Source organism: Pinus tabuliformis, chromosome X, assembly GCF_031772625.1.
Source record: "Pinus tabuliformis cultivar Carrire ecotype Pingquan chromosome X, CPIR1, whole genome shotgun sequence".
Lineage (NCBI taxonomy): Eukaryota > Viridiplantae > Streptophyta > Pinopsida > Pinales > Pinaceae > Pinus > Pinus tabuliformis.
Window position 1 is genome coordinate 618,178,381 of NC_142308.1, and position 15,238 is coordinate 618,193,618.

At 39.8% G+C, this 15,238-nt stretch overlaps 1 protein-coding gene and 2 pseudogenes across 1 annotated transcript; all 3 read left to right on the forward strand.

Annotated features, from left to right (window-relative positions):
- Positions 1-9,498: 9,498 nt before the first annotated feature.
- Positions 9,499-10,563, forward strand: LOC149141541 (scarecrow-like protein 1; the record flags this gene model as incomplete). Its single annotated transcript, XM_089451262.1, has 1 exon — positions 9,499-10,563. A coding segment is annotated over exon 1 (1,065 nt), but the record flags the coding sequence as incomplete, so codon positions are not given.
- LOC149141542 (ERAD-associated E3 ubiquitin-protein ligase component HRD3A-like) lies at positions 10,564-11,715 on the forward strand (annotated as a pseudogene).
- Positions 11,716-11,740: 25 nt separating this feature from the next.
- LOC149141543 (general transcription and DNA repair factor IIH helicase/translocase subunit XPB1 pseudogene) lies at positions 11,741-12,439 on the forward strand (annotated as a pseudogene).
- The last annotated feature ends 2,799 nt before the right edge of the window (positions 12,440-15,238 follow it).

The window sequence follows — 15,238 nt, forward strand, 5'->3', positions numbered from 1 at the left end:
ACTGCATTTGCTATGCAAGTGCAAAGTAGATCAACGCTGCTTCAGTCAATCTCCGGGTTTGTTTATGAACTGAAAAATTGACTTGCAAACATCCTAAGTGCCCTAGAGATAGCTCAAGTAACCTCATTAGATCATCCCCTATACTTTGTATTTACTGACTATCATTAGCTCGGCCTAAATCCCTGAACTAAGCTGCAAACTGTGACCAAAAACCAAGTTGAAGTCTCATCCCTGGACCATCGCACCTTCTCTTCTTGGCAATCTAGATGCATCGCACCTCCCGTGTGTAGTAGGTGAGATGCATCCCTGTTTCCTTGTGTTATAGGTACGATGATCAGATAAGACTGTTTCTGCCTCTAGATTTTGGTTTTTTCTTCACTGTCTTTAGCTTTATTCAAGAGTTTTGCTGTCTGTGATCAGTAGACCACTGTTGAAACCCCCTTCCTTTGCATCATACAGCCTCCATTGTACAAATATTTGTGAATGTTTTTATGTATTTTTCACCATTCACAGTTCTCATTTACAAAATAGTAGCTTAATCGAACTGTCGTCTTTTTATTTGAAAGTGTTGCAAGTGTCGTTTTTAGTCAAAGGAAAGAATCCTTCTCTTCTTGATAGTCGATTACAGTGTTACTCTTGTATTTGATCTGAATTAATAGTATTTCAAGTGTCAAAAGCAGTTTTCAATTCAAAATCGTAAAGTGTCGTCTTGTCTCCTTTTCGTTTTTTGAAAAGAAAATCGTTAGTACTGCCACTTCGAAAGAAGGAATAATGCAGATTTGTACTTAGCATTCTTTTTGTCATTCACACATTAATAAAGTGGAAAAAAAAAAAATGCATGTGCATTTGCATTTAGACTACTTGTTGATTTTGATTTAGGATAGTGCATCTAGTGTGTGCTCTCTGCTCTATGTCGAAAGGATATCGTTTCTCTTTCCTTAGTAGCTAGGATTTTCATTGCAAAAAGAAGAGTAAACGACTGTTTATCATCTTAGATTGCATATTTAGGAGTTGTATATCTACATCACGTGGTGAACCTTAAAGGAAAACTTCTTAAGAAAGATCAACTGTAAAATAAATTCAATGAAAATAAAATTCTTTGGAACGTAATGCACAACATCTAGAAGTCTAGGCTAGAGACGTATTCCGGCATTGTAAAGCCTGGTAACTTTCGCTTTCATCATAGGTTGGGTGATTCCTCCTCTTTGAGATGACAAGTGCCAGTATGGACTTGTGCTCCCACGTACTGTCGAGTATATATTGGGAGACCACAATAGGCTATATCCTTTATCCTTAGGAAGCTGTGTCTGCTGCCCTATCGATCGCAATGCACTAAACACAACATTCGGGAAGATTGACTTCCATACCATAAAAAGTATTCTGCAGTTTTGTGATTGGTTTGGTAATCCCTCTGTCTAGATTTCCAGAGTAGTCTCTTTCGTTCCTTTTCAGAATTCTTAAAAGAAAAGGTCCATTTGAGCACTTGTCACTTCAGGCTCATTAAAAATTGAAGGCAACTAGAGTCATCTTTAGCTTTTTCTCGACTCTTAAAAATTGAAAAAGCAAGCTGCGTCAAAACGTCTAAAATTCATTTAATTCGGAATAACATTTTCCCCTCCTATTTTCAGTTGATCAAATAATCCGCAATTGTGGAAGAAAGTCAATCAAAACCCCGTCGATCGTGGAGACTGACAAGTCAACCATCTTTGACTCCAGAAATGAAACCATTCTGGGCCAAGCGAACTCGTTTAACTGGGTCAAAGTCTCTTGGTTTGTTTGAAACTCGTGTTTCAACATCCTCTGAGATTCTGGTTACTCCAACCATTTCTGGTATCCTTGCCTCTACAGAAGAAGTTCCACAGTTACAAGAGGACATTAGAACTGATCCTAGTGTAATAGTAAACACTTCTATTCCTGAACCAGCTCCATCTAGAGTTGATTCAGAAGGTGTTGCCCCTCCAGCATCTGTCGTTGCAGAATCTATACCTTCTTTAGCACCAGAAATATTTTACGGACCTGACGGTCTACCTCTTCCACCTAGTTTGATTGCTATAGAAGAGATTACAGAGGATCTTCCATCCAGTACTCCATCACATTTCAGAACTGGGATCCACCTATATCCTTCTACTTCAGAAGTTAATACCCCTTCATCACAAGTTCCTATAGAATCGCTAGGAAGTCTTTTGGATAGACCCGATATGTCTAAACAACCATCGACATCTAGGACTGTGTCATCTGATACAGCGGTAGCAGAACCTCCTGCCACCACCTCGACGATGTTTGCTGGCATACCATCTATCCCAACTAGCTCTCAACCGCTAGAGGGAGTCCACCCAGGGACTGTTTCGACAGTATGGTCTGTTACCGTTTGTTCGTCCGAAATAATATCTGGAATTTCTTATGTTGAGTCTAAGCAAATTGATCCTTCACAACAACATCAATTTGAGGCAGTCTGGTCTCCAAAGGCCAAACTTTCCTGTTAGCAATGGGTTTCCGCCGTATGGAGGGCAGTATGCCTTTTCATTGTTCCCTCCGGGAGAATAACCATATGAGAGTTCTCAACCGAATTTGGGTCAAAATGGAATCACATCTAGCGGTTGGGTGCCAATACTGCCTCAACAACCAAGAATTGTATACTCAATGCAACCGAATCTACCTGTGTCGAATATCCCCACTACACCAGCTATTGTGACAGTGTCACAAGTACAAGCGTTGCTTGTTGTATGCCAACCTCAAGTTTCTCAAGTCGTAATACAACAGCCTCTTGTCTCCACGATGCAACCGCAATCGCTGGTTATTGGCTCCTTAACTAGAGTGACTCAAGTTCAAACGGGTACTATTACCCCTCATCTTGGTCAAACATCTAGTATTGGGCAACAACAAATGGTTTCACAACCATGGCTGGTGCAACACCATCAACCGCAATTCCAGCAAGTGTACCAAGGACTTGAGCAACAAAACTTTGCAAGTAATGGGCAGCTGTATATTCAAAACGGTTATCATCAATCATCCCAAATTGGTTATGCCCAACAACCTTATCAAAGTTATCAGCATCAAATGCATTATGTTGGTATGCAAAGACCTACTGCTCAGGCAATCCCATCTTATCCTGGGTATGCTTCACCGAACCTGAATCAACAGTTGCCCTTCGTGGCGACTTTAGAGTTACCAGATCTAAATCAGCTAACGAACGATCCAATCACTTATGCCCCTTGGTGGCCGGCGATTCCTCATAAACTTCCGTCAGATATTCCTAAATTCAATGGAAATCCGGGTGAAGATCCGTCGAATCATGTGATGACCTTCCATCTGTGGTGTTCCTCCAACACTCTAAATGATGATTCGATTAGGCTTCACCTTTTTCAGCAAATGTTAATTGGTCCAACAACAAAATGGTACATCGAATTGCCTAGAGCTTCATTTGATAACTTCAACGCCCTTACCACCACCTTTTTAACCCATTTTCAGTTACTAATAAGATACAAAACATGAATAGAGCTTCTTACCAATTTCAAACAGAGGATGACCACTCACATATCCGATCATATTCATGAATGGCGACGTCATCATAGAATGGTAAAAGCATATGTCCCTGATCAGCTACTAGCTGAATGGTTTATTAAGTCTTTGTTACCTTCTATTACAGAAGATGTGGCAATGGAAGGAGTCGTCACTGAAGAGTAGGTCATTTCTCGTGCGCAATATCTAGACCTTATCTATACTCAGTCTGGCACACTCTATGACAAAATCCCTAATGCTCCAAGACCAAAATTTTCCGTTCCTCCTCCTCCTGAATCAAACAAGGACTCTCATGCTGGTGATGGTGTGATAGGTACGACAAGCACGAAATTGACAAAGGCTACATCCAAGAAAGCCCATAAGGTTTCTGATCAAAATGAAAATGAAGAACTTCTCGCCTCGAAGGTTAATTCCATGTCGACTGACAAAGGCAAAGAACCGAAGCAACCAGGGGGCAAGAAGAAAGGGAAGAACAAAAAGAAGAAACGGGATGATTCGTCTCCTGAAAAATCTTTTGCAAACCCTTCTCGGCAAAGGAAATATACTTAGCCATGCCTCATATGCGATGAGGATCATTGGACAAGAGATTGTCCATATAAAGCTGAAGTTAAGAAAATCTTTAAAAATTCAAGAACTTCAGCAGTATTGACTGACCCATTTCCTAACCCAGGAACCAATTTGGTTGCAAGCGACAATGCTTCCCCATCCAAGTGCTTATGTTGTCCATTTCAAAATAGCAAAATGATGCTTTAATATCGACAAGGAATACAGATTATGGGAATCCACAACTGTCAAACAACAAGGCTACTGATCAACCTAGTAGTTTGACAACAACTTCGACTGAAGTTGTGCCACCCATCATTCCTGAGCTAACGATAAAGCCGCCAAAGGGAGTAGTACACAAATCGACATTTAATCCTCGTGCCAGAGTGACACAAAATTATAATATAGTAGAGGACCTGGCCCAATCGTCGTCCGCTATGTCGACACTTGAAATACTACAAAATTGCCCCTCCCAAAAGCAGGCTCTATTATCAGCAATAGGTGGGATAGACCCAGCAGATTCCAATCTTTTGGCTTTTAATCATAAAGGATATGAACCTCAGTTACCAGCTCAAATTTCTTTCCTCATTCAAGTGAAAGCCCTCAACAAAACTATTCATTGAACAATTATTGATGAGGGGGCATCTACATGTATTATGTCAATGAGTTGCTGGAAAACTTTAGGATCACCACCCTTGTCACGATTGTCAATGACGTTAAAAACATTCGATGGATGAACATACACTCTGTATGGGATTTTGAGTAACTTACAAGTTGAACTGGGGGGAAAAACAGTAGAAATTGATGTTGAAGTTATCGATGGAAATCTCGATTACAACATCCTACTGGGAAGGCCTTGTATTTATGCTATGTCCACTGTTGTGTCCACATACTTCAGGAAGATTGCATTTCCTTTTCAAAGAGGAATTACAATTGTCAACCAACAAAACGTTCTCCCAAATAGTTCACAAGTTACGGGAAGCATCCCGATGATCCATGGAAGCTCTCAATTGCTTCAAAATATCGGAGTAGGCCTGCTAAATGACCCTACATTGATGGGTACTTTTACCCTATCACCTCTAGACAACCTAGCAGAAGTGGCCATGGTAGGAACCTGCAATATGGTCTCTTCCATTTAGAAGATGTCCGAACACGATATTAACATGGATCATCACCAGGTATTGCCTCCAAGCCCAATAGAAGTATTGTAGCAATCAATGTTCTCGGCATGGGAGGCAAACCCAAATGAATGCTCGTCAAGCGTTTGGGTAGATAGGTCTAAAGAGTATGGTACCTCTTCATATCCTTGGTCGCATGTACATTCTACAAATGAAGGAATTGTTCAGTCAATGAACATAAAGGGCGCACCATGGGAAGATTACCACCATCATTCCCATCTTCCCGATTACAACGAAGATTACTCTGATGACCTTAATCATCCATCAGTTTTTGATTTTCTATCAAATTCTGTAAATACAATGGATTCTGAGAGAAATCTATCCAATATTGAAGAAACTATCGCCATAAATATCTCGACCAAACCAGATGTTGTAGAAAATATTCATGTCGGCAAATCTTGTTCTTCTTTAGAACTGGAAGTATATTACACTCTCTTTCGTGAGTTCATAGATGTCTTTGCATGGTCATATGAAGAAATTCCGGGTGTTGACTTGAGCATAGTTGAACACGAAATTAAGATGTATCCAGATGTCAAGCAACGACTTTGGCAGGTGCACCCAAAGAAAGCCGCTACCATCAAGGCAGAAGTTGAAAAACTTCTCCATGCTGGTTTCATTTACCTGGTTCCTCTAACTGATTGGGTATTGAAAATTGTTCTTGTGATGAAAAAGCAAGGAACAATTAGAGTGTGTGTCGATTACAGGGATGTAAATCAAGCATGTCCAAAGGACAACTACCCTACACCCTTCATCGACCAAATAATTGATGAATGTGCCAGATGCGAAATATTTTCGTTTATGGATGGATTTTCCAGGTATAATCAAATAAATATCTGCCCACAGGACCAGTCGAAGACTGCATTTATCTGTCCATGGGGCACATTCGCGTACCGTAAGCTACCTTTTGGTTTAAAGAACGTAGGGGAAACTTTTTAGAGGGAAATGAATTATGCCTTCCATGACATCAAGAACATCATTGAATTGTACCTCGATAATCTTTTGGCTAACTCGTGAAAGCAGACCGATCATTCGCATCATTTGAGAGCAATATTTATACGTTGCCGACACTACAAAATAAGAATCAATCCGCACAAGTGTGTGTTTTTCGTCGGTTCTGGTCATTTACTTGGCTTTGTAGTTTCAAAGGACGGAATTCTTGTCGACCCATGCAAGGTTTAGGCAATCATCGATTTTCCTCCACCTTCAAATTTGATTCAGATTCAAAAACTCCAAGGGAAAGAAAACTTTCTTAGGAGGTTCATTCCAAATTACACCAAACTTGCTAAAGGTTATACATGTCTCTTGAAAAAGGAAGTACCCTTCAATTGGGATCAGGTCGTGCAAGCTTCCTTTGATGCTCTAAAGGAATCCCTAATAAAAGCATCATTAATGTACGCTCCTAATTATCAAAGAGACTTTAACATGTATCTGGCTGCAGTGGATATGACCATCACAATGGTTTTAGTTCAAGAAGACAATGGAATCGAACATCCTATTTATTATTTAAGTTGAAACTTAAATGATACAGAAAGTAAATAATCCTATGTTGAAAAGCTGGCTCTCGCAGCAGTTCAAGCAATATAGAGATTTCGACACTATATTCTCTTTCAAAAAACTACCATTTTGTCAGATTGCAACCCCATGACTTACATCTTGCCACGATAGTTTCTTGGGGGCAAATATTCAAAGCGGATAGCAATTTTGCAAGAGTTTGATCTGGAATTCATAAAATCCAAATCAAAGAAAGCTCTAGTTGTCACGGAGTTACTATGTGATTTCCCATCATCGTCCAACGATTCAACATCCAAAGCAACAATCATGGATGAATCTTTGTTTCTGATATCTTCAAGCGATCCGTGGTATGGAGATATAATCATTTATCTCCAAACCCAAACATATAGGTCCAATACCTCTCGCTCAGAACAACGACGTACTCGATACCAAGCAAAAGACTACATGATCGTCGGTGATACGCTTTGTTATCTCAAAATCAGGCCCTGGAAGGCTGCAGACCAGGAAGACTTCAAGTAACTATTTCAAACCTACTTTAGGCTGAGGCTTAGCCTCCTCAACCTGAGAGGGCTCTCTCTAGATGGGTTAATGATTTTGATTAAGATAAGATGGCTAACTCTTGTAGAACAACTGTGAGAAATATGAATGCTGGAAACATATTAAACAACTATCCATTGGGCCTATGGAGTCAACAACACCTCAACATAACAAAGATCTTGACCTTACATGGAAGTCAGGGCATTCAGCATTTGAATATTCAGAATATACACTCATGAGGAACCACAAAATTTATAGATGCATACAAGAAATCAGAGCACATTCAGTGAATTCTGAGTGATTATACATCCATACCACTGTAAACAAAACTAAGAAGAAGACAACATCACACATTCTGAATATAAGAAATCCTTCATGCCCTGACTTCCATGTAAGGTCAAGATCTTTGTTATGTTGAGGTGTTGTTGACTCCATAGGCCCAATGGATAGTTGTTTAATATGTTTCCAGCATTCATATTTCTCACAGTTGTTCTACAAGAGTTAGCCATCTTATCTTAATCAAAATCATTAACCCATCTAGAGAGAGCCCTCTCAGGTTGAGGAGGCTAAGCCTCAGCCTAAAGTAGGTTTGAAATAGTTACTTGAAGTCTTCCTAGTCTGCAGCCTTCCAGGGCCTGATTTTGAGATAACATTTTGGTGCGTCTGCCGGGAGCCTGAAGATTAATCATTCCCGAAATCAAGAGGCTGAACTTCTGAAGGTAGCAGGAGCTCAGAAGACTTTTTGAGGCTGCAAATCTACCTTGGCGACTCCATTGTTGAAGAATTTGAAATTCATACATTCATGGTGATTCTACTGAAGTTATGAAGGACCCAGATGCTACCATTCTTATCTCAAGGTATGCATGCATAAATTTTTCAGGAATTCATGGTCTCCCAAATCATTTTCCAAAGGATGCATATTTTCTAAGGAATGGTCCAAAATTCAACGGAGAGGATTTGAGTTTAACTTTGAAGCATATATCAGATTTCTGTGATTTTACTGAGCTTCTTAGAGTTAAACATGAGGATGTTTGCATTATGTTGTTCTATGATTCATTTCAAGGGAAATGTAAACGGTGGATTGAAAGCTTTCCTGCCAAATCCATCAAGTCATTTGTAGACTTTTGGTTTATGTTTTTGGAGGAATGGATAGATAGATCAGATGCGGTGGCAAACTCTCCTTCAATTCAAGGTTTCAAACAATGGAATAATGATCATAGTAATGGAGAAACAAATGTTAATTTTTCTTTGTCCTTGTCCTCGTATCTAAAATCATTTGAGTGTAAGGCAGAGGATAAGATGAAACTTTTGGATGAAGTGGTTGAGGACATTGAGAAAGACATTGAAGGTTTACAAGGTCAAATTCAGGCATATAGTTTTCATAATCATGATCATTATTTTCAGAAGCTTTCTATGGCAGAACACAAGGAGAGAGTGTTGCTTCCTTTCTCTTTCACGATTGAGGAACTGTACACTGTTGTTGAAGATCAGTTTGCACAACCAGAAAGTTACAAGAATCATCAAGCTAATCATGTATTCTGGGATCCTATAGCCAAATATATGGAAGAGTTTTACTTTCCAGTGTTTCAGTTTTTCTATGAAGATCAGAGGCAATTTCAGTGGCACTGGTCATCACAATATCATTGTGGCTCTGAACTCCGATGCAGTAAAAAAACTCAAATATCAGATAAGACAAATGATTGGCTACATTGGAAATTTCACATTGATTGAGTTGAAAGAAGTTTGAATTAATAGGGTAGGTAGGTAGGAAAATGCAAATAAGCTCAAGGTCAACTGAGCATTTTTCAGTAGATGTAGATTTCTTTCTCCTACAGTGATCATCAAGCTTAAGCCCGAGGTGAAGGCCCAAGAAGCTTGAAGGGGATGTTTGTCTAGCAAATTTCCGTTTGTAATAAAAAAGATAAAGCAATGGACCTACGAGTTCTTAGTGTACCACAGGAGCATACTATCCCAAGTGGAGGCACTGTTATCACTCAAGAATTTTTTTTTAAATTGTTCACATCAGTTCGATTGTTTGTCAAAGGGTTGGTGTCAATTTTGGGTCTAGTCTTTTCATCTGGTTTTAGAGTCTAAATAGTTTGAATAGGAGTCTTGTTAAGAGTATTGTTGGTATGTATAAAGGGATCAATTCTCTGTCTTAGTCTATCATTGGTCTCATATCTCTAGCCTCAAAATTACAGAATGGGAAATGAGTTCATTGCCTGATGTTGAGAGGCAAGCTATATTCAGGGAAGCAAAAAAACACAACCATAGCTCACCCATATCACCTCTGTCTCCTATGGATTCTGTGGGAATATCTGACTCGACATGTCACAGTGCTGGATCTTATCATCAATATACAAATAATACTGCTGTGTTTCATTCTCAAGGTTTTTCCTATAATCCCGCTACATTGGCCGAAGTTCTGGTATCCAGTGGAGGTCAAAATCCTAGCATGCCTATCGTACAGAGTTCTGCTTCCCTCCAGAAATCTGCATCTAGTGAGAATCTCACAGGGGAACATACATCAGGTTACCTAAATTTTCCGTCATCAGATTGCCAAAGAGGAGCTATACATGGTAGTATCTTTGATGAAAATCCAGAATACATCAGGCAATGGCTGCAAGAGTTGGAGAGAGAACTTTTTAGTGATATTGATGAAGCAAGTATCATTAGCCCCGCTCAAAGCACATATATTGACAGGGAATGGGCAGACACAATAGAAAACCTCCTGTATGAGGATTCCCCTATGCATTCTCCGATGGAGAGCACAACCTTGAAGGATTATTCTAATGGAAGCATAGATTATCCCAGTGTTGCAAATATCTCTGATTCATGTTCTGTTTCACAAACTAATTCTTTGCAACAAGAAGCATATGCATCAACTGGTCACCGACAAGATAATGTTCATACAGGGAGCTCTTCCAAGCAGCTGTTAGTTCAATGTGCAACTGCAATATCTGAAGGTAAAGAAGAAATGGTATCACATATAATCACAAAATTGAGAGAGACAGTCTCAATTCAAGGAGACCCAATGGAAAGACTTGCAGCTTACATGGTGGAGGGTCTTGATGCACGAATAGAATCTTCAGGAAACAGAATATACAAAGCTTTGAATTGTAAAGAGCCACCAAGCACTGATACTTTATCTGCCATGCAAATGTTATTTGAAGTTTGCCCATATTTCAAATTTGGTTGCATGGTGGCCAATGGTGCAATTTGTGAAGCCTTCAAGGATGAGCAGAAGGTTCATATACTAGATTTTGATGTTGAGCAAAGTGATGCAAAGTTTTTTTTTGTATCATCATTTTGCTGCAGAAGGTGGAAACTTTCAGTCGAAGATGGCACTGGCCTATACCTATTATCGACAACAGATGTATGAGAAATCTGTTAAGCTTTATGCAGAACTTGCATCTGTAGCAGTAGCTAGCTTTCTTAGTTTCAATGAATCACCATTGGTTGAACCAGTACGGATCAATGATGGAGCTGAAGAGAACAAAGCAGCATTAAGGAAGTCGCGTGGTGAGGAAGATGATGATTTCCAAATTATTGAATATCAGGCCCAGAAAGGGAATGCAGTGGCAATGTATAAACTTGGTGTATTCTACTACTTTGGTTTGAGGGGGGTTCCCCGTGACAATGTGAAAGCATATCATGGTTTCTTCAAGCGGTTGAGAAGGGAGACTCAAATTCGATGGAATTTCTCGGTGAAATTTATGCAAGAGGTTCTGGAGTTGAGAGGAATTTTACCAAGGCACTAGAGTGGTTCAAGGCTGCCTCTAGGCGAAAGCGTTTTTCTGCATATAATGGCATTGGCTATTTGTATATGAAGGGTCATGGAGTAGAAAAGAAAAATTATACAAAGGCAAGAGAATTCTTCAAAAAGGCAGCTGAAAATGACGACCCCATGGTCATGGGCATTACAATCTAGGAGTGTTGTACTTTAAAGGACTGGGTGTGAAGAAAGACATTAAAGTAGCTTCCAGGTATTTTATAATAGCAGCTAATGCTGGTCAACCAAAGGCCTTCTATCAATTAGCAAAAATGTTCCAGAAAGGGATTGGTCTGAAAAAGGATCTTAAGATGGCCACTACATTCTATAAGCTTGTTGCAGAGAGGACCTTGGGGATCCTTGTTACGATGGGCATTAGAGTGTTACTTGAAAGGGCAAACAGGCAAAGCTCTGCTATTGTACTCGAGAGTTGCTGAACTTGGATATGAGGTTGCACAGAGTAATGCTGCATGGATTCTTGATAAGTTTGGGAAATATGATATATGCATAGGAAAGTCAGGTTTCTGTAGTGATGGTGAACGACATCAACGTGCACACACCCTTTGGTGGCATGCATCAGAGCAGGGTAATGAGCACGTGGCACTTTTAATTGGGGATGCCTATTATTATGGCAGGGGTACTGAAAGAGATTAGAAATAGGGAATGGGGTCTTTTTCTTATGGATGAGGTACATGTGGTTCCAGCACATATGTTTCGTAAAGTCATTAGCATTACAAAGTCTCATTGTAAACTTGGGCTTACAGCTACACTTGTCCGAGAGGATGAGCGCATTACTGATTTGAACTTCTTGATTGGGCACAAGTTATATGAAGCCAATTGGTTGGATTTGGTGAAGGGAGGATATATTGCTAATGTACAATGTGCTGAAGTATGGTGCCCCATGACAAGGGAGTTTTTTGTAGAGTATCTGAAGAAGGAAAATTCTAAAAAAAAAAAAACAGGCCTTGTATGTTTTAGAGCCTGTGAGTTTCTCATCCGTTTCCATGAACAACAACGTGGAGATAAGATCATTGTTTTCGCAGACAATCTTTTGGCACTTACTGAATATGCAATGAAGCTCAGGAAGCCTATGATTTATGGTCCTACCAGTCATAGTGAAAGAACAAGGATCCTGTATGCATTCAAGCATAGCCCTGATGTTAATACTGTTTTCCTTTCAAAGGTGGGAGATAACTCAATTGATATTCCTGAAGCTAATGTGATTATACAAATATCGTCTCATGCTGGTTCTCAGCGTCAAGAAGCACAATGTTTGGGGCGTATCTTGCAAGCAAAGGCACACATGCACATGGGAAAAGCTTACAACACACGAAGGACGTGGCACTCATTACTAATTCAAGAAAATCAACATGGCTAATTACTTTCGAATATCTTTGAGGAAAACAAAGGCATAAAAACAGGGACAGTTTCCTGTTTCTCAGCAGAGGTAAAGGGATACGACATTAAGGACCAGTAAGAAGCTTCGAGCATCCATCACAGCTAAACTAAAAAAAAACCAATTGTCAGAGAACGAGCCTGTTTTCCCTTTTTCTCGTAGGAGCACCATCTTGATTGTAATAAATGATATGTTCAGCATGATGTCGAATTAGAATCCTAATTGTTTTAGGTTTCTAGAGCTGTCAATTTGTAGTCTGCTGTATTTATTAATTAGTTTCAAATGTTAGCAGGTGTCATCATAGGCAGAATTGGAGTTCCCCTCACGTTGGAGGAGGAACCTCAATTAGGTAGAAGAGCTCTATATATAGCTGAAACAACAATGTAAAGAGGGTTGGAAAATTTTATGATACAACTTGTATTTGGCTTATGTAAAGACTCATTTCAGTAATATAATTTTGACTTTACTTCTCAGGATTCATGAGGGATTTCTATTGTTCAGAATATGTGATCTTGTTCTTTCCATAATTTTTACAGTGATATAGATGTATAATCACTCAGAACTCACTGAATGTGCTCTGATTTCCTGTATGCATTTATAAACTGTGGTCCTATATGAGTTATGTTTTGAATATCTAAATGCTGAGTGCCCTGACTTCTATGTAAGGTTGAGTTCACTGTTATATTGAGGTGTTGTTGACTCCATAAGCCCAATGGATAGTTGTTTAATGTGTTTCCAGCATTCATAATTTTCACAGTTGTTCTATAAGAGTTAGCCATATTATCTTAAATCAAAATCATTAACCCATCAAGAGAGAGCCCTCTCAGGTTGAGGAGGCTAAGCCTCAACCTAAAGTCGGTTTGAAATAGTTACTTGAAGTCTTCCTGGTCTGCAGCCTTCCAAGGCCTGATTTTGAGATAACATGCTTTACCATCGTGGTGTCGATACAGTTCTGCGAGGGTGCCTCACCCATGAGGAGGCCAAAAAAGTCTTGAATTATTGTCATTCAGGCGCATCTGGGGGGCATCAATCTGGTTATTCTATGGTACAAAATATTTTACAAGCAGGATACTTTTGGCCAACAATGTTTAAAGATTACATAACCGCAGTCAGAAGTTGCCATGCTTGTCAAATCTTCGACCACAAAACCAGAATACCACTCACACCTCTGCAACCAGTAGTTGTTGTTGGGCCATTTTCCAAATGGGGCATAGATTTCATGCAATGTAACCCCACCTCGGCCGGGGGGCATGGGTATATCATAGTCGCAGTTGACTATTTTACGAAATGGGCTGAGGCGATGCCTACATTAAACAACAGTGGCGAAACGACTGCTCTTTTCTTTTTCAATCATGTAGTCTCCAGGTTCGGCATTCCACAAGCTATAGTCACAGATCATGGATCACATTTCCACAATCACATGATGGTTGAATTGGCCGCCAAATTAGGACTGTCCCATGACAGCTCTACTCCGTATTATCCGCAAGCTAATGGGCAAGTTGAGGCGATCAACAAAGTCCTAAAATGCATGCTGCAAAGGATGATTGGAGTCCATAAACGGAGTTGGCACCTAATCCTGTACTCAGCCTTGTGGGAATACCAGACATCGGTAAGAAATGCGACCGGATTTACACCCTTTCAGCTGGTGTATGGCCTAGAAGTGATCTTACTAGTTCAGTGCGAAATTTCGTCTCTCAAGCTTGCAGTTGACCTCCTCCTCGGAACTTCAGAGGAAGAGGCTCATTTCTTAGAGTTAATCCAACTGGATGAAACTCATTGTGACGCTGCCTTGGCTAACGAAGCACATAAGAAATGAGTCAAAGCACAATTTGACAAGAATGTCAAACCCTGTGTTTTCTCAGAAGGTGACCTGGTCTTGCTTTACTATCAGGAATCCGATAAATTGGGAGCACGTAAGTTCCAGTCTTTGTGGATGGGTCCCTACATTGTTAAATGTGCATTAGCAAAAGGAGCCTATGAGCTAGTAGATTATGATGGGATTCCATTGTCGCAACCCCGAAATGGGTTGTACCTTAAACGTTACTATGCTTGACTCGGCATGGTAACCTCTTCATATGCTTTTGTTAAATTTTTGTTTTCGTTAAGAGTGATAGTTTTGGTTAGGTAATCCGCTTTCACCTTTTGTTGCAGATGTCGAACCTATTGGAATAATTTGTTGGATACGCCGATGGGGCGAGTCATAGTACACAAAACCTATCTTCTGCAGCTTGGGACATCTTTGATCTGAGCGGCGAGTTAGTGAGTTTTAGAGGGGTGTGTATTGGTCAATCAACGAACAACATCACCGAATATAGCACATTGATAGAACTCCTCTCTTATGCCATCGCGCATGGCATATGCTGACTTGTCGTCAGGCTAGACTCACAGCTCGTCATTCTAGAGCTTACAGGCATCTATTATGTTCAGAATCCAGCTATCTATTGCATGTTCCTAAGGGTCAAGATTTTGGAAAGGCAGTTCGATTTTATTCCATATCAACATATTTCCAGAAACTTAAACATATTAACCGATTCATTAGAAAATCATGTGTTATATAGACATTTGCAACATTTGTAAAAGAAAAGCATTTTATCAATAACTGCATCAGGATCATATAACTTAACCGAAATAAAGCTTCGAAAATAAAAAATATATATATATAACTATTTATAGTTTGTACATAGTGTTCTGTGTCCAGGAAAAAATCGGTCATATGACCCAAAAACTCAAAATGCAAGGGGGCACCCTAATCTAATGGTGCTGGTGATAACTAGTCACCGC